The sequence below is a fragment of the Balaenoptera acutorostrata genome, chromosome 6 (genome assembly GCF_949987535.1).
Source record: "Balaenoptera acutorostrata chromosome 6, mBalAcu1.1, whole genome shotgun sequence".
In the NCBI taxonomy this organism is placed as follows: Eukaryota; Metazoa; Chordata; class Mammalia; order Artiodactyla; family Balaenopteridae; genus Balaenoptera; species Balaenoptera acutorostrata.
Window position 1 is genome coordinate 119,052,627 of NC_080069.1, and position 21,553 is coordinate 119,074,179.

General features: G+C 57.2%; 2 protein-coding genes across 6 annotated transcripts; one reads left to right on the top strand and one right to left on the bottom strand.

Moving 5' to 3' along the window:
• Positions 1-824: 824 nt before the first annotated feature.
• On the top strand, positions 825-21,490 carry NTMT1 (N-terminal Xaa-Pro-Lys N-methyltransferase 1). 5 transcript variants are annotated; one of them, XM_057548583.1, is made up of 4 exons: positions 825-846; positions 18,452-18,665; positions 19,478-19,730; positions 20,578-21,490. In XM_057548583.1, exons 2-4 carry the CDS (start codon positions 18,504-18,506, stop codon positions 20,832-20,834), a joined length of 672 nt encoding a protein of 223 aa, XP_057404566.1. In that variant the 5' UTR covers positions 825-846; positions 18,452-18,503; the 3' UTR covers positions 20,835-21,490. The 5 variants fall into 5 exon arrangements, with proteins under 5 accessions (XP_057404566.1, XP_057404565.1, XP_057404563.1 ...); XM_057548582.1 differs by lacking the exon at positions 825-846 and adding an exon at positions 12,233-12,273; XM_057548580.1 differs by lacking the exon at positions 825-846 and adding an exon at positions 12,240-12,384.
• On the bottom strand, positions 3,012-9,287 carry C6H9orf50 (chromosome 6 C9orf50 homolog). Its single transcript, XM_057549179.1, has 7 exons — positions 9,092-9,287; positions 8,414-8,504; positions 8,195-8,311; positions 5,398-5,558; positions 3,718-3,880; positions 3,456-3,563; positions 3,012-3,090 (listed from the first exon to the last, which is right to left on the bottom strand). The coding sequence occupies exons 1-7, from the start codon at positions 9,285-9,287 to the stop codon at positions 3,033-3,035; spliced, it is 894 nt and encodes a 297-aa protein (XP_057405162.1). The 3' UTR covers positions 3,012-3,032.
• Positions 21,491-21,553: the final 63 nt, after the last annotated feature.

The window sequence follows — 21,553 nt, forward strand, 5'->3', positions numbered from 1 at the left end:
TGAAGGCTGGGCACTGGCATAGGACACGCGTGGGCCTAGTCCCAGCTCCGGCTCCTGCGCTTGGCACGGCCTGGGCAAGACCCCCTAACTTCTCTGGGCCTCGGTTTCCTTATCTGCAAAGGAGCTAAGGAGATGCCCTTGCAGCGGGTGGAGAGGCCCAGTGAGGTGGGCACCGCCGGGAGAAAGGAGCAGAGATTTTCCTGCTTCTCCCATCACTTCCTTCTGCCCTGGGTTGGGAGTCATTCCTCCCTCCCCGCCACCCCCCAAACTAGACCAGCTCCCACTGCCCCCCAGCTTGGGTTGGCCCGGGTCTGCCCATGGTCCAGGGCCGGGGTGTGGGTGGGAGATGGAATGGGGTGCGGGCTGCTATTGCACAGAGTGATAAGGGCAGACAGGAACTGGAGGAGACCGGTGGGGGGTACGCCTGCCTTGCCCACCCCCAGAGATTCAGGGGGGCTCTGAGGCTGTAGGGAGCAAGAGCTGGGGCACCAGCTCCAGCCACGGCCACTTCCCCAGCCTTCCCGCTGCACTGCTCCCAGGAGCCCAGGCGGGATTGGCCACCTGCCAGCCCTGAGTGGAAATGTACCAGCGAAAGGACCCTGCTGGGGACCCTGGGGAGGGGTCCATCCCCTCCCTGCAGCACTCCCTCCCCTCCTCTCCCCCTTCTTGGTCACCCCACCTTCAAGTTCAAGCTCTGCCTGCAGAGGGGCAGGGGCATGTTGGGAAGATCTACAGAGGGCTGGGGTGGAGGTTGCGTCTGGGCCTCCAAGACAACACGTGGACTCTGGAATGTCAGGGTGCGGTCGCTGGGAGACCCTAGCTGGGGAGGACATGCGCGTGTCCTGCGTGAGTATGTGGGGTTTCTAAGTGTCGTGGTGTGAGTCTTTGCATGCGTGTGGGTGTGGGTGTGGAGGTGTTTGTGGTGCCTATCTGTGTGCGTGTGTGACGTGTGTGTGCGACGAGTGTGTGGTGTGCGCGTGGGGCGCGTCTCCGGGGGCCTGTCTGCGGCTGTCCCTGTGTGTCCCTGCGTTTCTGCTGGCAGGGGCGGGAGGGGAGGCTCGGGGCTGCCGCTCAAGGTCCTCTTGACACAGAATCCATGTTTGTCGAGGAGGGAAAGAGAGAGCGGAGGAAGGAGAGGGGAGGAGAATGGAGCGAGGGAAGGAAGAAATGGAGGGCTGGGGCGGGGGCGAGGGGGGCGATGCGAGCGGAAGGTAGGCGGGCGAGGCGGGCGAGGCGGGCGAGGCAGGCAGGCGGGCGGGCGGGGAGCGGAGGGGTCCCCGAGAAACCGGGCTGCGGGACGCCGCGTGGCCGCCTGCCGGGTCGCCGTCCCCACCCCACCGGACAGGCCCCCGCCGGGAGACCGCCGTCCGGCCGCCCCGCTTTGGGAGGCCCGATGCCGCAGGGCCGTCCCCCGCCCCCTTCCCCGCCCCTGTGCGCTGCACGTGGGACTCAATCTTCAGTGCTCGTGGCTGACGGCGCTGTTGCAAGCTTAGCAGTTTTTTGGTTGAACAACGAAAAAGCGAGAAAGAGAAGTTGGGGGTTGGGGAGCCTCCCTTCCCCGCCCCGCGGTCCGGCAGCGAAGTCGGGCAGGTGGAAGGAGGTGGCGCGGCGCGGGGCCGGAGACGCGAGCGCCGCGCGAGGGGAAAAGTTTCCGACCCTTTAGCAAGAGGCTGAGAAGTTTCGGCCGCGCCGGGCGGCGCCAAAGCCAGGCCAACACTGCCCCCGCGTGGGCGCGGCGCGGCGCTGCAGCCGGTGGCCGGTTTGGGGTCCGCCGCGGCTCTGCCGGGGAAACTGAGGCTCGGAGAGGGCGAGGTGGGCTGTGCAAGGCCACGAGGAAAAGGTGAGGTAGAATCAGGCCTCCGGGACCCGCAGGCTCTCCAGGAAATAGAAGTACTGGGGGGGGAGGGGTGAAAGTCCAGAAAGTGGGGATGGAGGGGACAGATCATCCCAGGGATCGAAATCCCACTACACTCCCCAGTGAAGGGAATGGTAGCACTGCTCCATCCCATCCCCACAGGGTTGGTAGATCCGTGGCCTTTTCTGGAGCCAGGGCCCTCTTTCGAAACAGTTCTCCCCCATCCACAACCCGTCGTGGCCCTAAAATCCCCACGGCCGGTCCAACCCCAATCCCAGCCTTTCCTATTCAGCACTGCGTCTGGGTGTGGATTCCGTGGCTGTTTCTTCACTGGCCAGGAGGTGGCGATAAAGACCTCGATCCCGGGCTTGGCGAGGGGTTGGAGCCAAAGCGCTGCTTCTAGGAGAGAGGGGAGGGGGCCAAACTTTGCCCAGCAGTTGGAACGCAGGTGTGTGGCAGGGCCAAACCTGGCAGACAGGCAAATGGGGGTGGCACTGCTGGGTCAGTGCAGCGGTAAGAAAAGCTCCAGGCACTTCCTGCCACCTTGTCTTGCGCCACCGCCTGTGTGACTCTGAACACTGCCCCCCTAAGTGGGAGAGAAACATCTGACCCCTGCCCACCCAGATGCTTGCCCTCCAGGGACCAGATGAGACCCTGGCCTGGGGAACACAGAAGACAAATGTTTGTCCCTTTGGCCACAGTCTGGATGCCCTCACCCCACAGGGGAGGTCCGCAAGCAGCCTTTGGTTCCTGTCAAAGATGGAGGCTGGGCTGGGGGAGGCTGGGGCAGGTGCCTGTTTCAGGTGTGGGCTGATCTAGGTTGACAGAGGCTTGGTCCCAGGTTTGAGGTGTGTGGCAGGGTCTCCCACCTCCCAGAAGAGGGGCTCACTTGGAACAAGCCTGACCCCTGAAGATGCCTTGCCCCCCCATCTTCATCCCAGCTGTGACTCCGCCCCTGCCCTCCCCCTGGCCCAGGACCCCCAAAGACCAGCAACCAGGAGAGGTTTGTAGGGTGAGACCTGACAGCAGATACCAGCCACCAGGGATGTGTGTTTATTTGTGGGTCAGGGAAGGCCTCTCCTCACCCCTCACCCGTGTCCACACCTGGGCTTGGGCACCAGCAGCCATTCACCTCTGAGCGCAACGTGATGTTGACGGCAGGAGGAGCTGGTGCCCCTTAGGGCGGCCTTGTTTCAGGACCGTGTGTGCAACACCAAGCTGGGCAGGAAGGACTCCTAGGGCGAGAAGGAGAACCAGCTGGGCGTTTTGGGGGCCTTTGGGCAGGAGATGGGGTTCCCTGGGCCCAGGGGGATTCTACACCGCAGCCCAAGGGGGCAGGCACTGTGGTCAGCCCCATTTTACAGATGTGGAAACTGACACGAAAAAGACCCCACCGATCGAAAGTTAGGAGCTTGCGATGTGAACCCAGGCAGCCTGGCCTGAGAGCACACCCCTTAGCCGAGCACATACGGGGGTTTTACCCAGAGCCCTGGCCACCCCACTGGGCACCACCCCCCCACCAGGCAGGGGGGCTCCAGGTGGCTGGCTGCCAGCAGTTGCTCACTAGCTTCTGGCTCCAGGAACAGGGCGATTTGCCCACCTGCTCCAGAAAGGTTTTGAGGTCCCCCCGCTGCCTCTGGGGATGAAGGGCAGGCTGCTGTTCATAGCGGTGTCCTCAGAGAGGTGGCCCTTCGGCTCCAGGGTGGACCTAAGGGGGACAGGAGCCCATAAAACTGTGTGGACCCTGAGTCCCAGGTCCACCCATGGCTGGCAGAACCCTCAAGGGCCCAGACCACAGCTGGACACAGAGGTTTACAGGATGAGGAGATGCATGAATCCCGTCCCCTTCCACAAAGCCTCACAGGCCAGGGAAGTCCCAGCCGAATGAGTTGGCCATGGTGTCCTCCTTGGCCCTGGGATACAGGGCTTTGGGCAAACTCTCCAGCCATCTTCCGACACTCCCGAACACCTGCTCCAACGCTGCTGACCCGCTGGCTGTCCTGTTCTCGAGGATGCCCTGCCGGACTGGAGGAGAGAGAGCACGGGTGAGATCTCTACCCGGGCGGGGCACCTATACCCCCCTCTCTCCTCCTCCCTCTGGCAGGCAAGATCGGCAGAGTCCTGTCTCCATGGCAACCCAAGGCTCCCAGTGCCTTCTGGCTGCCTCCAGGGAAGGCTCTGGTTTTAAAACTATCCTGCATGACTGTTTCTGCCTTTATTACCGAAGTTGTGCCCCCTACCCCCCACACACACCCCCACTCCTGCTTCAGCCCCAAATGGGCCCCATTTCCCACAGTGGGAAGGCCAGTCGTCCCACCATGTAAATCCAAGAGACGATGCTGAGAATCCTACGAGGATGGAGAGTGTTTCCTGTCCAACAGCTGCCCCTCCGGCTGGTCAGGAACCCCGAATTCCTGAGGATGGAAAGGGCTGGGAAGCAGCCGCTGAGCGCCACTCTGGTGTTCTGGGGTATGACCACAGCCCAGTGGCTGACAAGGAAGTGTCTCCCATGCCAGCCAACTGCCATTCCCAAGAAACTTTCTCCAGGTGCCCCCTTTCCTTGTGTTCGCAGGGGTGGCCAGGGGGCACTCTGGCTTCTCTTTTCAGCTGCTGTGTCATGTGCCCTCAGGGCCTTGGCTGCCCCATCGAACAACCAGAAGTTGGGCAGAATTGCAGCTTCCACCTCCAACTTCCCATGACCCTGAGGGGGATGGGTCGGGTTCCTTCTGAATCAGCCAAGGTTCTGGATTTTGAGGGCTTTGCCCCCAGCGGGGCTTTGGGGCAGCTGTTCCCTGAGAGCGCACACAGTCGGTGCTTAATAAATAGATGAGGCCGTTGGACTGCTGGATCCTGAGAAGAGAAGGGGCTGGGCAGATGGGGAAAGCAGGCCTTAGGAAAGACCATACCAGAGCAAGGACGTGTATTCTTCCTGCCTCTTGACACCCACTTCAGAAAACACTGGAAACTGTGCCAACATGAACAAAGCTCTGCCTGGGAACCTGGGCCTGGTGGTTGGATCCTAGCTTCTTTGCTGGACCAGGCAGTGCCAGCCTTCCGTGGAGGTGTGACCTTCTAAAACTTTCTGGGCACCTCCCAAGCCAGGCCTGTGAGGTCTGCCTTCAGGGATATGGGAAAAAGGTGTTTCGGGTGCCTTTGTTCCTACCTTCTCCAGCCCCTGGAAGCCATGTGCGGGGTCTGCAGGCTGAGGTTGTGGGTTCCAAGGTGGGCAGATACAGCGTGTGGGAACCCTTGGCAGTGAGAAATCCTTCCGTGGTGGCCAGGCCTGGACAGCCACTGTTTCCTGGGCCACAGCTGCAGCCTTGGGACACCTCTGCTGGACCTCAGACCCTCTACTTGGTACTTGAAGGTCACCCTAACAGCCTCTGGAGGGGCCAATTCAAGGGCCTCCTCCACAGGATCAATGGCCTCTTGGGCTTTTTGGCCGGCCCCTAACTCCCAGGACCCAGGGCCACAGCCTCTGCTCTTCAGGTTTCAGGCAGGAACTTTCTGGAGTCCTGGAGCTCCCTTTCCTGTCTGCTCACCTGCACAGCTGCGTTCCCAGTAGTGGAGCGCTGTGTCCCGTAGCGTCTCATCCGCAAACCGCACGTGGAAAGGGCAACACCGCCTGCGGTGCCCTGAGCCTTTCCCCGAGGAATTGTGGGTGAGCACAGCCTTGAGCTTGGGGGCCTGTGTAGCGTGGGGCCTGGTGAGAGAGATGAGAAGGGCAGGGGAGGAACAGGGCCTGAGCCCCCAGCCCCCCATGCCACCCTGACAACACACATCCACCAGGCCGGAGCTCCCTGTGGGATCCTGACAATCACAGCTGGCCTCTCCTGAGCACTTCCTGCCCTTCAGGCAATGGCGCAAGCATGTAACAGGCATCAGCCCACCAAACCCACACAGCCCTGTGAAACATGATTATTATTCCCATTTTACAGACGAGGAAACTGAGGCACAGAGGGTTTTTGGTTTTTGTTTTTTGCAACTTGCCCAAGATCGCACAGCTGGTTAGGAGTGGAGCCGAGATCTGAATTCTGGTTCCAGAGCCGGCTCTCTTATATATCAAGCAATTCAGCAGAGACAATAAGGATATGAACTCCGGAGTCAGGCAGTCCTCGGTTTCAATTCTAACTCTTTTGAGCCTGAGTTTCTTTGTCTGTAAAATGGAGATCATTGTTGTGCCCACCATACAGGGTTGTGAAGAGATGATAGGGACTGAAAAGCACTGTCCCCCGCACCACCACCCCCGCCAGGGTCTGCAGGGCCAAGGGTAAGCACCTCTAACTGAGAACTGTTCTTATAATCGTCAATTTCAATTATGCCCCTTCCCAGTCCTGTGACATGGGGCAGACCGCCCTCAAGTCTCCATTTTACAGTTTTCCCCTTTAAATTATGTACTATGTATTGTAGACACAATAATAGCATCCTTGTAAGAGTCTGGTGAGTATCAAATAACTTACGTGAGGCATCTGGTACAGGGCCTGGCAAGGGACCTGTGCTCAATAAAGGGGATCTGTTATGGTTACATTTATTAATTTCAGCCTCCAGAGCAAGGCTGCAGGAGGGCTTGCTTGATCCATCCACAGCTCTGTTATTCAGAAATGCCACATTTGACCTTACGTACAATGCCTATTGATATATCTGACTCCATTTATCTGACCACATCTTTATGTCCGTTTGGACACAGAGGGGACGCTTTTCATAAGCCCATTGAAGAGCCAGGCATCCAGGAGATGGCCAAGACAGTGTCAGCTACAGGCATTGGGACCTAGTTATGCAACAGCTGTTTGCTTATCCATGCCTGCTTGGTGCTGGCCTCAGGACCAGCCAAAGGCTTGCCCCAGCTGTGCCCACTGGTCTGAAATCTCAGCTTCTCCTCTCAAATGCTGCTGGAGCGTGTTCTAATGCACCCAGCTGTCTCCAGCAGGGCCTACTAGGGAACGCCACACACCTCAAGATGCTCAAGAATTAGCTCCTGAATGTGAAACACTGTGAAGGTATCCATCCCTGTTGTTGCTTACATTCGAGATAATGAGTTCCATACTCTTATTTATTATATCTTGTGAGAAGTAGTGTGTTTATTTGGTCTGATTGATTTAAAGTTCCTGGGTTGGCAAATGTGTTTCATTTCTGGCACCTACCCTGATCCACTGGTCGTGTCTGCCTGGAGCACTGTGTCAGGAAGGGTTCTGAGGCTCAGTGGGGGAAAAGTGCTGTGATCAGTTAATACTGTCTGCCATGGGTCCAGGATGAGAAGGAATGGCATGTCTAGTGTATTTCCTCTCCCTGGTCTTCAAACTCATGGGCAATGCTCTTCACCTTTCATCCATGTTTAAGCCTGTTTAAGCAGGAGGAATTAGTTCTGCATTCTTTTCCCCCTCCATTAGAGCTACAGCATCTAGGCCCAGTTAAGCTCTAATGCCCAGGCTCTTCCTACCCCCATCCCTTATTTTACTTCCCCTGATATTTGACATATAGTAAAAGCTAATAAAAGTTAGAGGAAGAAATGGATGAATGAATGGTGGGTTGTGTGAAAGGATGGAAGACTGGGTAGCTGGGTAGGTGGGTGGACAGATAGATGAATTAATGAAAAGGTCTTTTTTTTTTTTTTTTTTTTTTGACTGCACCACATGGCTTGCAGGATCTTAGTTCCTGGACCAGGGATTGAACCTGGGCCACAGCAGTGAAAGCGCCGAGTCCTAACCACTGGACCACCAGGGAATTCCCGAAAAGGTCTTAATACAAGGATTGGATCTTAGGAGGATGGGCACATGTATGGATGCGTGGGTGGATGAATGCTTATGTAGATGAGTGTGTAGACTTGTACATGGCTTCAAGACTAAAGATGGATAGCATCCTGGATTTACACGTGGATGGAAGGATTGGTAGATGATCAATCACTGGATTCATGGGTAGATGGATAGAATTGTGGGAATTTGGGAATAGTTGGATGACTGGCTGGCTGGATATGTGGATTAATGGATCAACAGGAGACCTGATTCATGGGTGGATGGATGGATGGAGAGATTCATGAATAGGTTGTAAAAGACCTGGTTCACAGATAAGATGTATGCAAGGGTGGATGGGTGAATGGGAGAATGAATATATGAATGGATTCATTGATGAATTATGAAGGTGTTGGTAGAAGACCTGATTAATGGGTGGATGGATTCATAGATGTTGATGGATGATCCTTGAACAGGTTGGGAGAAGACCTGATTCATGGATGGACACACAGATGGATGAATAGGTGGACAGATGGATACATTCATGGGTGAAAGGCAGAGGAAAGAAATGCTCTTTCTCCCCACTCCCCTACCCCATCCTCCCATAACGCACTGATTGGTCTTCTCGACCGTGGTGAATTGTGAGTGATCTCTCCTGAAGGGCCCCAGGGCAGGTATCTGATGGAGCAAAATCTTCTTAAGACTATTCTTGAAGTACAATGACTGGCCCCTTGAAGACAAATAGGCCACACCTGGCATGAGTGATCAGGGTCCCCCATCGTCAGAGCATTGATGACAGCCCTGTCCCCACCAGCAGGTCACTGACACTTACTCCAGGTCTGGGAGGAAGGAGTAGCGGGGACACTGAGGAGGACTTCCAGAGTGTTCTGACACACCCCTTTGATGTTGTGATGCTGAGGAAGCTGGGAGCCAGGAGGAGGTGGAAATAGTTATGAGCCTTCTCTTGGGGACAAGCCTTACCAGGCTCTTCCTGGTTGCATGGCCTTGGGCCTCAGTTTACTCATCTGTACAATAGGGGCAGTGGTAGACCCGCCCTCAAGGGGTGGTTGCCATCTCCAGGACTCTGCCAGGCATTCTCTGCTAACACTGCCATTATTCTATGCCAGGTGGTGGGACCCCCACCGGAAATGACTCAGCCTCCCCCCCCCCCCCCGTGGGGGCCGCAGGGGCCTCCCTCGGTGGTCGCGGCTTCTCCGCAGACAGCCCTGAGCTGGCGCAGGAACTGCCAGGACCGGCCGGGGAGGAACTCTCCTAGGAGGTCGCCCAAAGAGTCGGAGTTCTCCCTGGCCGAGCCCCTGCGGGGGTCCTTGCACTGTCCAGGCCCGGGGCGCCGGTTCCCGGGGCTCGCCGGCCAAGAGCATGGGCGGCAGCAGCGGCGACCTCAGCCCTGTCCGGTTCCGCGCCGCCCGCTGAGCCACGGTGGGCAGGACGGGCAGGCGCGACCGGGGGCGCCTGACGCCCAACCCGGGATCCGAGTGCGAGGACTCACACGCGGGGGCCTCCCACCACTCGGCGCCGCCCTCCGAAGCCCTGGAGCCCCCGGAGGCCCCCGCGCCAGAGGCTGCTTGGAGCTCGGGCAGCAGCAGCCTCGGCAGCAGCGGGTCTCTCCGTCTGCGATCGCCACCGCCAGGGAGCCCCTCGGGCGCCACCTGCTGGGCACAGGAGCTGGGGCGACGCCGGGGCATGTCTGGCCCTGCGCTCAGCTCAGGGCATCCTCACGCCAGTGGGGGCGGTGCCGTGTTAAGTGGAGAGGAGGGCGTAGACCAGCCTCCAGGCCATAGCGCCTGGAGCGGGGGCAGCGTGGTTCGGGGCTACTACCCCTGGCTCGCCAGACAGTAAGTGGCTTCAGGCTAGAGCGTCCCGATCCTCTGTTTCCTCACCTGAAAAACGGTGACGGTGAGAGTACCCACTTTTTGAGTTACTGTGACGTTTAAATGAGCGAGCACATGTAAATGGCTTAGAATAATGACAGGCACGTTGTACGTGCTCAACGAAGCCTAGCTGCTGCTGTTATTATATTTTAAAATTATTATTTAGGATTTAGACTCAGTTCCACTACTTATTAGCTGTACCCTTGGGCAAGCCAATTAATTAACTGCTCTCAGTGCCCTCATCTGCAGAATGGGGATAAACCAGCGCCTGCTCCTTTGTGAGAATGAAACAGCACCACATGGCAGAGAGCACTTAGCATCTGGAGTGTTCAACGTGCTCTTACTGTTATTAGCGCTGAGGTGGGAATTGGGAAACCTGGAACCAGCTTGAAAGGGTGACCTGCCCTGCAGCTGCCCATTCCTTCTGGATCGCCAGAGTCCCTTGGGTGGGAGCTTAGTGAAAAATACAGATGCCCCAGATTCCGATTCAGAGGTCTGGGGTGGGGCAAGACATATTTTTAACAAACTCCCCCTTTGGGAGACAGAGCCCCAGACCCGCCCCCAACTTCTGACGCTGGGTTCTCAGAGCCTGCTTCCTCCCTACCACACCCCACTCCCAGATTGTTGTCAGCTCTGAGCTGGTTTCTAGTGTCACACTCACCCTAGTGGGGCTTTGGGGCGGGGCTGGAGACGGTCCCCTGAATTTAGAGCCCCCTACCAGGTGGGCTGCTCCTTGGAAGAGCCCATCTTCCCGGCTTGGTCCATCTGCTGGCCCCTCCCTGCTGCCTCCATGGTCTCTTCAGGGTCATTATGATGCACCCCTCACCCAAGGCGAAGTGGGCACTGAGGCTGGGGGCAGAGGGCAGGGCTGTTGTGCTCAGGATGCCAAGGCTGCAGTCACAAGGGAGCGTGGGACTCCTGGCCAGGGCAGTCAGGCCCAAGCCAGGGATGGAGGGCCCTGGGTTCAGCTACCCTCTCTGGAGCTGGGAGGCTCAGGTGGGTCATGTTTGGGCTGGGTGTCTTTGGAGGTGGAACTTCCATAGAAGGCTGGGTAGTAAGAATGCGGTGGGCCTGGAAACTACGAGGAACCAGTTGTGAGTCCATGCTCTGTTCCTGCTTGCTGTGTGGTGCTGGATAAATCGCTCCTTTCTCAGGGCTCCATGGTAAAATGGACTGTTGGGGTCCACCTGTGACTCTTGGCTGGGAGGGGGCAGGGAAAAAGCTTGTATTGTAAAACTTGAGTGGGGGACGAGTGTAGTTTGGACCAGTAATTTCACTGGCCTGGTAGGATTTTACAATTTGAAAATGAAAAAAATGACTTTGGAATTCAAATTACAAGATGTCTGCCTGGAGGAAGCATCCCAGACAATGTAATATATTTCCGCAAATACTCCTCAACCAGGGATGGAAGGGCATACCTCCTTGGGAAGACAGAATATTGAGCGGGGAAGGTGAGAAATTTTTATGTTTATTCTAAGGGTATGTGAGTTTTTAAAAAATGGATGAGGAACACCAGACTACCTAGATGATTTCTAAGGAGGCCTCCAGCTGCAAACATTTATTGAGCATCTACTATGTGCGAGGCTTGGGAATTCAGAGATGCAAGAGGCTTTGAGGTTAGTGGACTGGCCAGACCTAGAAAGGCCTTGGAGTCCAGGTGTAGGGAAGGGAGTTTGTCTTCCATTGACAGGAAAAAAAGGTAGGGGTGGATTTTTAGGCACCCCTGAAAAAGCTAGGCTCAGAGCTGCCCCCCAAAGATTATAGAAACCTCCAGATTGAGATTGCCCAAGATTTATCCCCTTGCCGTAGAGACATGGAAAATGAAGCTTGGGAGAGGAGCCCAGGCCAGGGGAACCAAGTCTGACCTGCAGTGCCCTAGCGAGGATGCCACATAATATGGACAGATTTGGGGGACTCAAAAGCATGTGGGGCTTTTCAGGGCACCCCCCCCCCATAGCTTTCACTTCATTAGAGCAAACACACTTTAAGCCCCTCCTTTGTGCAACGCCCAGAGGAAGGCACTGTAAATCTAAGCCAGGATGTCAGTTTAGGAAAAAAGAACTTATGATGAATATTGTGAATATTATGACATAGATGAATATTGTGATGAATATTATGAATCAGCTTCTATTTACTGAGAGCTGGCTCCAAGCACAGGGCAGAAGGCTTGACGCATAATATCCCACAAATTTAACCCTCAGAGCATTCCATCTATCTGGCAGAAGTGGAGACTGAGGCTTGGAAAGGTTCACAAGGTCTACTACCTACCTGCAAACTCTCATTTCCATCAAGGCTGCTTCAGGGACCGCTCCAGAATTTCTGTGTATGGGAGGAGCCTAGGGGAGGGCAACCTTTTGGGAACAGAAATTTCATGGATTTGCTCTGCTTATTTGGAGTGGCAACCCCTTGGCACTGTCAAGGGTATTTTTCTTCCTTTTTTTTTCTTTTTGATCTGTATATTTTAAGATGTTAATTGTTATGGGTGGGATTAAGGCTTGCATAAGGCTCCTCCTCCCCTTTTCACCCAGTGGAAATTCCACAGAACGCTCGTTTTTAAAAGTCCAGCCTTGCCGCCTCCAAATGAGCTGGTGCACAAGCTGGAGGCGAGACAGAGTCGGCGCTGCGGCTTTTTAGAGCTGGGAAGCTCTTCCCGGGTCAGCACTCGAGTTAGGTCCGGAGCCCACGGGGCGGGGCGAGCCGATCGAGGGGCGGAGCCCGATGCGGCCCCGCCCCCGGGAGCCCGGAAGTGACGTAAGCGGACAAAGGCGGCGCGCGCCGCGAGGTGTCGCGTCTGATAGAGGTTAGGCGGAGGTGCTCGGGGGCTGGTGGGGTCTTCGCCGCCGCCGCCGCCTCCGCCCTCCCTTCCTCTTCCCCGTCCTCTTCTCCCGGGTCCTAGGAGCCCCCGCGTGGGGTGAGTAGCGCGAGGTGGAGCGGGGGACGGCGGCCGCCGGGAGAGGGGAGGCCCCGGCCCCCAACCGCCTCGGCGCCCTGAGGCCCCGGTTCCTCACGTGACCCGGGCGCGAGCCGGCAGGGCCCCACGTGCGCGCTCCGGGGAGGTCCGCCGCCGGCCGGCCCGGGGCCCCAGGTGGGGTGGGAGGAGGAAGGCCGAGGCCCCCCAAGCCTGATCAGGGCACTCCCCCACGCCGGCCCCCGCCGCAGCAAGTTCCTTTCCCTCTCTGAGCCTCAGTTTCCCCTGTGAGAAACGGGTAAGGAGAGCACCCACTAGGAGGGTGGGTGTGAGGATTCAGTAAAATGCTCAGATCAGAGTCGGGCACAGGGCAGTGCCCGGTTACATAGGCGTTGCTATCATATTTCACCTTGGACCCGACCCCGGTTAGGGGTCAACATAGGTGCCGCTCAAAAGACAGCCCGCCGCGAGAGGCCCTTGGAGCCAAGGTCAGCCTGTTGGCAGAGAGGCTGCCATATCAGAAGGCCCAGGCTTTGCTGCCCATCAACTGTGTGATCTCTCTCTGGACCGTGGTTTCTCTGTACAATAAGGCATAGAACCAGCTGGTGTCAGAGGCCTTGCGGGTGGGGCTGGGCAGTATTGCACACGGTCTGGATGTATGGAATCTGCCCAGTGAGATGGGATGAACCCCTGGGAGAACTAGGGCCTTGACCTGGTAAGAAGTCTGGATTCCGTCCTTATTCTATTGCTGGTTTTCTGTGTGTGTGCATCACTCCATGAGTGGAATGGTTTTTCTCTCTGTGAACTAGGGACTGTGGGAGGGTTGAAGTACATGTAGAATGCTTTGGTGGAGACCAGAAGCCGTAGAATCACAAAGACAGAGTCACCAAAACCAGCAGGGTTTCCGTGCTTCCATGGATGGGAAGCTCACTCCCCTCTGCCGATTGGCAGAGCTGAGTCACTGGAAAGACCACCCAGCAGTAACAGTAATAATCCCTTAGGTGTGGCCAACACTCTGGTTTATAGGGCCTTTCAGCACATTTTCTCATTAGAGCTTCACACTTGGCAGAGAGAATTGATGAGAATTTCATTTGACAGAGACTTTTGAGATTACTGCATGCCCAGCAGTGTATGGATCCCTTTACGCTTTTTTTTTTTTTTTTAATTTATTTTCGGCTGTGTTGGGTCTTTGTTTCTGTGCAAGGGCTTTCTCTAGTTGCGGCAAGCGGGGGCCACTCTTCATCGCGGTGCGCAGGCCTCCAGACGCGCAGGCTCAGTAGTTGTGGCTCATGGGCCTAGTTGCTCCGCGGCATGTGGGATCTTCCCAGACCAGGGCTCGAACCCATGTCCCCTGCATTGGCAGGCAGATTCTCAACCACTGCGCCACCAGGGAAGCCCCACTTTATGCTTTTATATCCACGTTTAATCATCACAGCCTTCCTATAAAGTCAATGTTGCTGTTCCCATTTTATAGATAAAGACACTTAACTGAGGTTGTGTCTTATCTGAGCTTACACAGCCAGTGAGAAGCTGAGCCAGGATTCAGACCTGGTTCATTCAACTCAGAGCCTTTGTTTTTAAATCCCACCACCCCCCTTTTTTTTTGGTCTTCTTTACTCCCTCCCTCCCTTTCTTTTTCATAGAACACCCTGCCATTCTCAGAAGTCCAACAGCTGTCCACACAGAGCCAGGGAGAACAGGCCCTGTCCACGAGGGTGTGGGAAGGAAGAGGTAACATCAGGCAGGCTCTTGCCTCCTGATGCTTCCAGGCTTTTCCTTAGAGACCGGTAAATGAGGAGGATGAGATGGGCCTGCAGAGCCTGATGGTGACATTTCCAACACCATTCTCCCATGGATCCTGGGAGAAGAGTAATAGCTGGGGCGGCTGGCCGCGGTGGCCCTAAACACCTTGGAGGGGGCGTGGGTAGGTGGGCAGATGATCGTGAAGGATTCACAGGCACATTCCACTTGCTGAGGAGCGGAAGTTCCCCACGAGCAAAGGGTTTCACTTCCCCTCCAAGCTAGCCCAGAGCGCACGAAGCCAGACCGCCCAGGCCCCTGTCCTATCCCTGCAGCCATGCGGCTCCTCACTGTGATCTGGACAGAGTGTAGGAGGACTTCCTGCTGTTTGACTGACAACCCCGCTGTTCCCTCTGACCCCTAGGGAACTCCTGCCCACCTCAATCTGGACGCTGGGAGGCAAAGTGTACACAGGGCCCCAGAAGTCATGTTTACTAATGAATCTAAGCTGTTAGAACAAATGTCAAAGTAATACTTGCCATTTCCTGGCCTAGATGTGCCTCCCCTGGCTTGTTCCTAGAATCTCCCCGTAAGTGGAATTCTTGTAAATTGGATTATTCGGGGGACCTTGACATTTAAAGGAATCATGTTGTAAGGCTTTTGGTAAAGCAAAAAATTGTATCGTCAGTAAAGGGCTTCAGTGATATCAGGTTTGAATGATTCGATTTTTGTCTGTAGGATTTTCTTAAAAGTGCAGAATGACTAGCCGCACAAAGGTCCTTCTATGATTCATTCAGCAACCAGTTAGTAAACACCCACCTTGTAGCAGGTGTTAGGCTAACGGTGTATGATGTAGTGTCCCTGGGCCTTGGAAGCTTGCCTCCTGGGAGGGAAGGCAGACAGATAGGCAGAGAGAGTACAGCCAGGGAAGCGTCTGGCCCCGGATTTATTCTGTTCATCTGATCGGAAGGGAACTTTGTTGAATACCTATGAGCTACATGAGACGCAAGCGAAATACAGTGATACATCTCAGGGTGTCGCCACTGCTTTCTAAGGAGTTCCCAGTCGAGTGGGGAGATAGACACAAATACAAAACCAGAAGTTTGTGTGAGGGGGACAGGGCCGAACTCGCTGAGCTCGTCCGAGTGGGAACATTGCTGTGTGGCTGGCTTTGGTGCTGTCCTTGCTGGGTGACGGCGGAGGGGCTGGGAAAGGGTTGCTGCGGTGCCTAGTGGCAGGGGCTGGGGAGCCCGCTTGGCCTTTCAGACCACATCCACATACCCCCAAACCCAGTAAAGTTCCACGGTAACATTCAAGCTGGTGGCTCCCTTTCCTGTCCGTTCTCAGGGAGCTACAGTGACAGTTACTCTGCCACAGCTGGCGTTCTTGGGGACTGGCAGGTCTCCACATTCTTTTGCTTGTCATGTTCCTCAAGGTTGGAACAAGAGTTCATTCTCACAAGCAGCATGCCACTTCTTCCTCGTGGGCTGGGGGTAGTAGCTTCAGGGGCTGGGACACGGGTGTGGGACATTGCCGTGAGCCAGGGGTGGGGGGCAGTATTTAGAACTGAGGCCCCCCCAGCCTGTTACCCCAAAGGGCTCTTGGGTTGGTGCCGTAACTGGAACCGTCCTCTTTGGAGTCCCAAGCCCTGCACCTGAACAGGGAAGGGAGGGGATCCGTCTGAGAGCTGATTCAAGAACCTGAAGAGGGGGTGGAGCAGGGGTCTCCGGGGGCACAGTGGAAGGGGTCTACGGAAGGTGGAAACAGTGGCAAAGTCCAGGTCTCAGGGCGGCCCTGGTGGGGCATGTGGTTGCTGTCGGCTCCCTTCTGTTCCTCAGAAGGCCAGCGTGTGACCCTTTTCCTGGGGAATGCCCGGGTCCGCAGAAGGAGCCGGGTCCGGGCACGAGGAGGAGGCCCCCTTCCCATCTGTTCCCAGCAGCCAGGCCAGGCCCACCCCTGGTGCCCCCACTGGCTGGCGGGCGTCTCCAGAAAGGGCTGGCCGTGGCAGAAGTGGAATTGCATCAGGGAGCAGCGTTTCTGAGTTGTTTGGCTGGGGTGGGCCTGCTGCTTCTGGAAGGTTCCTTGTCTTCCAGGACAAGTTCAGAGTACAGGTGTATGTTGGAGGCTAACTACAGACATGGCAGTGAGAATCTTCAGCGTTTCCCATGTTCTGTTCCCCTTCGCTCCTTCTCGTCTCTAAGTTACGTGTCGAAGGCCCATGCTTGTCCTCAGGGCACTTTTCTGTTACTTCTCTTGAAGCTCTTAACGCACTTCTCGGTCTTAGGGGGTTTTCAGCTGTTTTTGATGACCATACCGGGAGGTCAGTGACTTAACTACAGCCCTGTGGAGTACTGTAAAGGGGGCGGAGCGAGCCCCCGGGAGCACAGACGTGCACAGCTTTCCTGGGGGACCGGGGGGCTTTCACCCCTGCACCGAGGGACTCCTGTAGCTCGGTGCCGGGACGCAGTGGTGAAAAGGCAAGGTCCTACCTCGGGGGCTTCCATTCCAGTGGAGGCCAGACGGTCAGTAAACAGTGTCATTTCAGCTAGAAATACGCACTCGGAAGGCAGCAACCACGGGGACCGGGTAAGCGTGTTGGAGGAAGGCGCCTTAGACTGGTCAGGGAAGGCCTCTTTGAGGTGACACTTAAGTGGAACCCTGTGTTGAAAATCAGCTGCCCACGTGGGAAGGCCCAGGGCTCGGCGAACGCACGGGCCCCTTGACCTTGGGTAGGATGCCACCGTGTGCGTCAGCTCCCTCCTCCGCACAGGGCTCGTGGGGTGCCTGGGTCGCGCTGAGTCGTGAGGGTCCAGTGGCCAGCGAAGAGTGCGCAGTGCGTGTGGGCAGAGGATGGGTGGCTGCTACCCCCGTTCTGCCTCCTGGCACGGCCCTGCCACTCCCGCACCGCCGCCGCTCAGCCCCCGCAGGCTGGGTCCCCGCACACCCCTGCCCTTCAGAAACTCAGCTGATCAGTTTCCCGTTGTTGACAGACTGGACCCACGGCCCCAGGCTGCACGCGGGGCGCTGTACTCCAGGCCCCGTCTGCCAGGCCGGGCTCACCTCCCACACTCTTTTCTCTGTCCACACTGCAGCTAGCCCGGCCATCCCCAGCCCTCTGTGCGGCACGCGTGCCATGCCACCTCTGCTCTGTCCCTGTCCCCTTCCAGAGCATTCCTTGTCCTCCGGGCCCGGCCTTCTCTTGGCTGCTGCCCCGCCTGCCATTCGGAAGGGACTCCTCTATCCCTCAAGTTTCCATAGCACTTTTTGGCTCAACGAAGAGTCCTCGTTTCTGCCTCGTGTTCTCGTTGGTTCCATTTCTTCCCTGTCTCCCCTGCTGTAAGCCTCTGGGTGTTGAACTTTATCTGGACAAGCCTCACAGCAGCTGGAACAGCCCTGCGCACGGTGAGCGTCTGTAGATGAGCGCGGTGCCTCGGGAGAGGTGTGACCCTCCATCCCCCACGTGGTGTGGCCCAGCTGGCTGAATGCGGCGCTCGGCCTCTGCTCTGCCCTCAGGGCCCGGCCGTCTGCTTTCACTCTCCCCTGTGGCCTTCCAGAAGCACACATCTCAGGCCACTCCCTGCTTCACCTAGAGTAGTTCCAGCTCGCTGCTCTTTGGCGTGAAGTCTGAACTAGTAAACGTGACCCTTAGAACCCCGAGTTTCCCGTTGGAAGGGCAGCGCACGCTCCTGTCTTCCTGGAGCAGTCTTCTTCGTTGCTGAATGAAGCGAACGCTTCCTCATCCTTGATGTTAGCTGGTGTGTCGCTTCTCCTGACACCTGTGCTCTGCCAGCACCTCGTACCTCTCCGCAGCCCTCACACACGCGTGAGCGTGTGTATCCGCCTGGCCGTCTCGCTGTTCACAGACAGCACCTGGCACAGAGTCAGGCTCATGGGTAACCGTGGACTGGACCCCGCGGTGAGCTTGTTTCTGTGCTCGCGACAGAGGAAGGGAGGCGTGGGGCTCCTCGGGCCCTGCTGGGATCAGCCGGAATGTCCGCTGTAGGAGGCTTGGGTTCCTTGCTTTGTTTTCCTTTCTCTTAAGTGTAGATCGGGGTTCTCTGTACCCTGGGTTCAGAAGCCACTGAGTCAGGTGTCATGTAGGGTAAGGAAAGAACTAGAAGCCAGGACTCTGGGTCTCCCGCTCTGACATGAAGATAGCTTTGCAAAATGACTTGAATGCAAGAGACGGGAGGCAGTGCCCTCTAATGGGTAGAAGCAGGTTGGGGGACACTGGCCACTCCTCTGCGTCAGGCAGGATCGTGTGACCAGCAGAAGCATGCGGGGAGCCCAGGGCCCTCAACCTGGCTGCTTCCCTCCTTTTTTAATTCAGGGGACGCCGCTGCTGAGTCTGGTGCCTGAGCAGAGACGTGGCTGGCGACAGCATGACGAGCGAGGTGATCGAGGACGAGAAACAATTCTATTCCAAGGCCAAGACGTACTGGAAGGAGGTCCCGGCCACCGTGGACGGCATGCTCGGGGGGTACGGCCACATCTCCAGCATCGACATCAACAGCTCCCGGAAGTTCCTGCAGAGGTTTCTGAGGGTAGGCAGGGCTGCTGTGCTCTCCCGGAGGAGAGGCTGTGGCGCTGGTGGCACTGCCTGCTCTGCGTGGGGCGCCACCTTCACACTCGCCGCCGCAGGGTCACCCCGTCGTGTCCACGACCCAGGCCTTGAAGCGCGGGAGGGGCGGGGTGGCTCACAGGCTTTGCCTCCAGGTCACCCGACAGGAGGCGGCTGGCGCGCTGGGGCCTCTCGGTGCCGCAGTGGAGCAGGCTTCTCACAAACCGTTCTGTTTTTCCAGAGGCAAAACCTTTGCTCTCCTGCCGTCTTTGCAAGCATCTGGGCTGTGGGTGTTGGCCGTTCTGCCAACACAGGCTTCTAGTTCCTTGCCCTGCCACCCTCCTCTGTGCCAGGCTGGCATCGCCGTGGCTGGAGCCTCCCTGCCTGTCCCTCAGCAAACACCGAGGCTGCCGCTTGCCCCCTGCTCTACCCGCGTTCCGTCTTCCCAGATCTGTTCACTGAGTGCCCTCTTCCCTCCTTTCGCTGCCTGAATTCTTTATTCTGTCTCTGCTGTTGTCCTTTTAATGGGGTCTCAGGAGTGATAGGAGATGAACGCACCTATTTGAGTTAACACCCCTAAGTGGAGGTTGGCTTTCATGTTAGAAACATGTGGCCCAGAAAAAGGCTGTGCTGTGCTTACGCCCACTGCCGGCCCACCAGTGCCAGCTGCCGGCCTGTGCCCAGGCCTGATCTGAGTAGTGCCAGGGGCTCGTGAGGAAAGGCCCCTTCGCAGTGACAGGGTCCCTCTGGCTGTCTAACCCTTCCTTATAGTCAGTGCCTTCTCTGCTTTTTCAGGAAGGCCCAAACAAGACGGGCACCTCGTATGCCCTGGACTGCGGCGCTGGCATTGGAAGGATCACCAAGAGGCTGCTCTTGCCTCTCTTCGGAGCGGTGGACATGGTGGACGTGACGGAGGACTTCCTGCTCAAGGCTAAGAGCTACCTGGGTGAGGAGGGCAAGAGAGTGAGGAACTTCTTCTGCTGCGGCCTCCAGGACTTCAGCCCGGAGCCGCACTCTTACGACGTTATCTGGATCCAGTGGGTGATAGGTGAGCGTCCCGCGCCCCTTCTCCGCCTGCCCGCACATCTCCCACCGCAGAGGCCGGGCTTCCCGAGGCCTTGGGAGCTGAGGCCCCGGCGCTGCTGCAGAGGCGGCCGGCGGGGGTCCCTCGAATCCTCCCTGCACTCCCCAGGACTCCACCGAGAAGGTTCATTTGCTTCCATGTTTTGTTTCAGCTCAATACCTGCTGTGACCCATTTGGGCACAGATTTTCTTGTTGAAAAGTTTTAATTATCAATAACTTACTGCATTCAAAGAATGTGGAAATGAGTTTTCATAAAGAAGGGGTTTTCAGTAAGAGGAAGAGTTGAAGTCCTGGCTGCCCCTCTGCTGCTCGCGGTGAGCGAGCCCTGGTGTACCATCCGGTCCTGCACGCACTTGGCCTGACGGCGTACCCAGGGTGCTCTCCTCAGGCTGCCGACCTAGCAGCAGGCCACCTCCTCCAGGTGGGCGGCACAGGCCTGCGGGGAACACGCTGGATTCGCCCTGTATTTTGTGGTCCTCAAAAGCCTGTTAGGAATTGTAACGTAGGGAAGGAACTCTGTTTGGTACACTCCGCTGATCCAGGCCTAGGAGGGGTGGGTGGAGTGTAGGCGTTGGGCACGGCCTGGAAGTCACCCAGTCAGGGTGAAATCCCAGCAGCATACTTTGTGATTGCCCTTGGGTAGGTGACTTCTGAGCCCGTTTCCTCTTAAAATGGGGTTTGGTAAACCCCTCTGGGCTGTTGAAAGCCAGTGGCCCTGTGTGTTCAGCACCGATAAGTGCTCAGCAAGTGAACACGCAGTGGCGTGGAGGGGCTGGCATCCTTCCCTCGTGACGGCCTCTGCCTCCCCCAGGCCACCTGACCGATCAGCACCTGGCCGAGTTCCTGCGGCGTTGCAAGCGGGGCCTCCGCCCCAACGGCATCATCGTCATCAAAGACAACATGGCCCAGGAGGGCGTGATCCTGGACGATGTGGACAGCAGCGTGTGCCGGGACCTTGACGTGGTCCACAGGATCGTCCACAGCGCGGGCCTCAGCCTCCTGGCCCAGGAGCGGCAGGAGAACCTTCCGGACGAGATCTACCACGTCTACAGCTTAGCCCTAAGATGAGCAGGGCTGGCAGGAGAGAGGGACCAGTGTGGGGTGGGGGAGGGCTGGCAGCCGGGTGAGGTCCACAAGCTCAACCTCGGCGGTTCGGGAGTGTCGAGCGGGGCCGCTAAATACACCTGTCTGCCGTCCACTCACTATACAGACTCTTTTTAAAAAGGCATAAGGGGACCCAGTTGGGAGGGGTGCTGCTGAATGGGACAGTGAGTGCGACCCCTGCCTGGGCCCCTGGTGCTCACCTCGCGGGAATCCGGCGATCCCATCAGAAGTGAGATTCCCTGCTCTCCAGTACCACCACCTGGCCTTCCTGCCACAGGCCTGGCTGGCTGAAGAGGAAGAGTAACCATTAAAGCGGCTGCTGAGGACTTTATACCTCCAGAGGGGAAGGGAGCGGAGCTGGGCCAGCCGAGCCTGCGGCTCTCAGCGCCCTCCTGCCTGCGCTGAGCCTACGTGGCGCCTGCCGAGTGGTGCAGTGGATGGACGTCCACGTTCCGAGTGCTGTTTGGCGATGGGGCCCTGGCGCCCTTAACGTGATCGCCGCAACAGCCTGCAGGGAGGGGAGAGGCCTGGAGCTTCCCTCTTGGCTGTGCCTTGTGGCTCCTCCTTAGGGGGCATTTTCAGTCACAAATAAAAGGGTGAACCCCTGTACTGGTAAGGCCTTCGCCAGTCTGGAGTGGTGCTTTTCCTTACTGGGACAACAGTGTTGTGCTGCTTGAAAACTG

What these genes read in the sequence shown, in the direction of transcription:
- C6H9orf50 (XM_057549179.1), bottom strand. Translation starts at nt 9,287, where the DNA reads ATGCCCCGGCGTCGCCCCAGCTCCTGTGCCCAGCAGGTGGCGCCCGAG. An exon ending in TCCTTCCTCCCAGACCTGGA is followed by an intron (nt 8,312 to 8,413) that starts GTAAGTGTCAGT and finishes TTTGTCTTCAAG; the next exon opens with GGGCCAGTCATTGTACTTCA. An exon ending in ACGGTCGAGAAGACCAATCA is followed by an intron (nt 5,559 to 8,194) that starts GTGCGTTATGGG and finishes CTCTCTCACCAG; the next exon opens with GCCCCACGCTACACAGGCCC.
- NTMT1 (XM_057548583.1), top strand. Translation starts at nt 18,504, where the DNA reads ATGACGAGCGAGGTGATCGAGGACGAGAAACAATTCTATTCCAAGGCC. An exon ending in TCCTGCAGAGGTTTCTGAGG is followed by an intron (nt 18,666 to 19,477) that starts GTAGGCAGGGCT and finishes CTGCTTTTTCAG; the next exon opens with GAAGGCCCAAACAAGACGGG. An exon ending in CTGGATCCAGTGGGTGATAG is followed by an intron (nt 19,731 to 20,577) that starts GTGAGCGTCCCG and finishes TGCCTCCCCCAG; the next exon opens with GCCACCTGACCGATCAGCAC.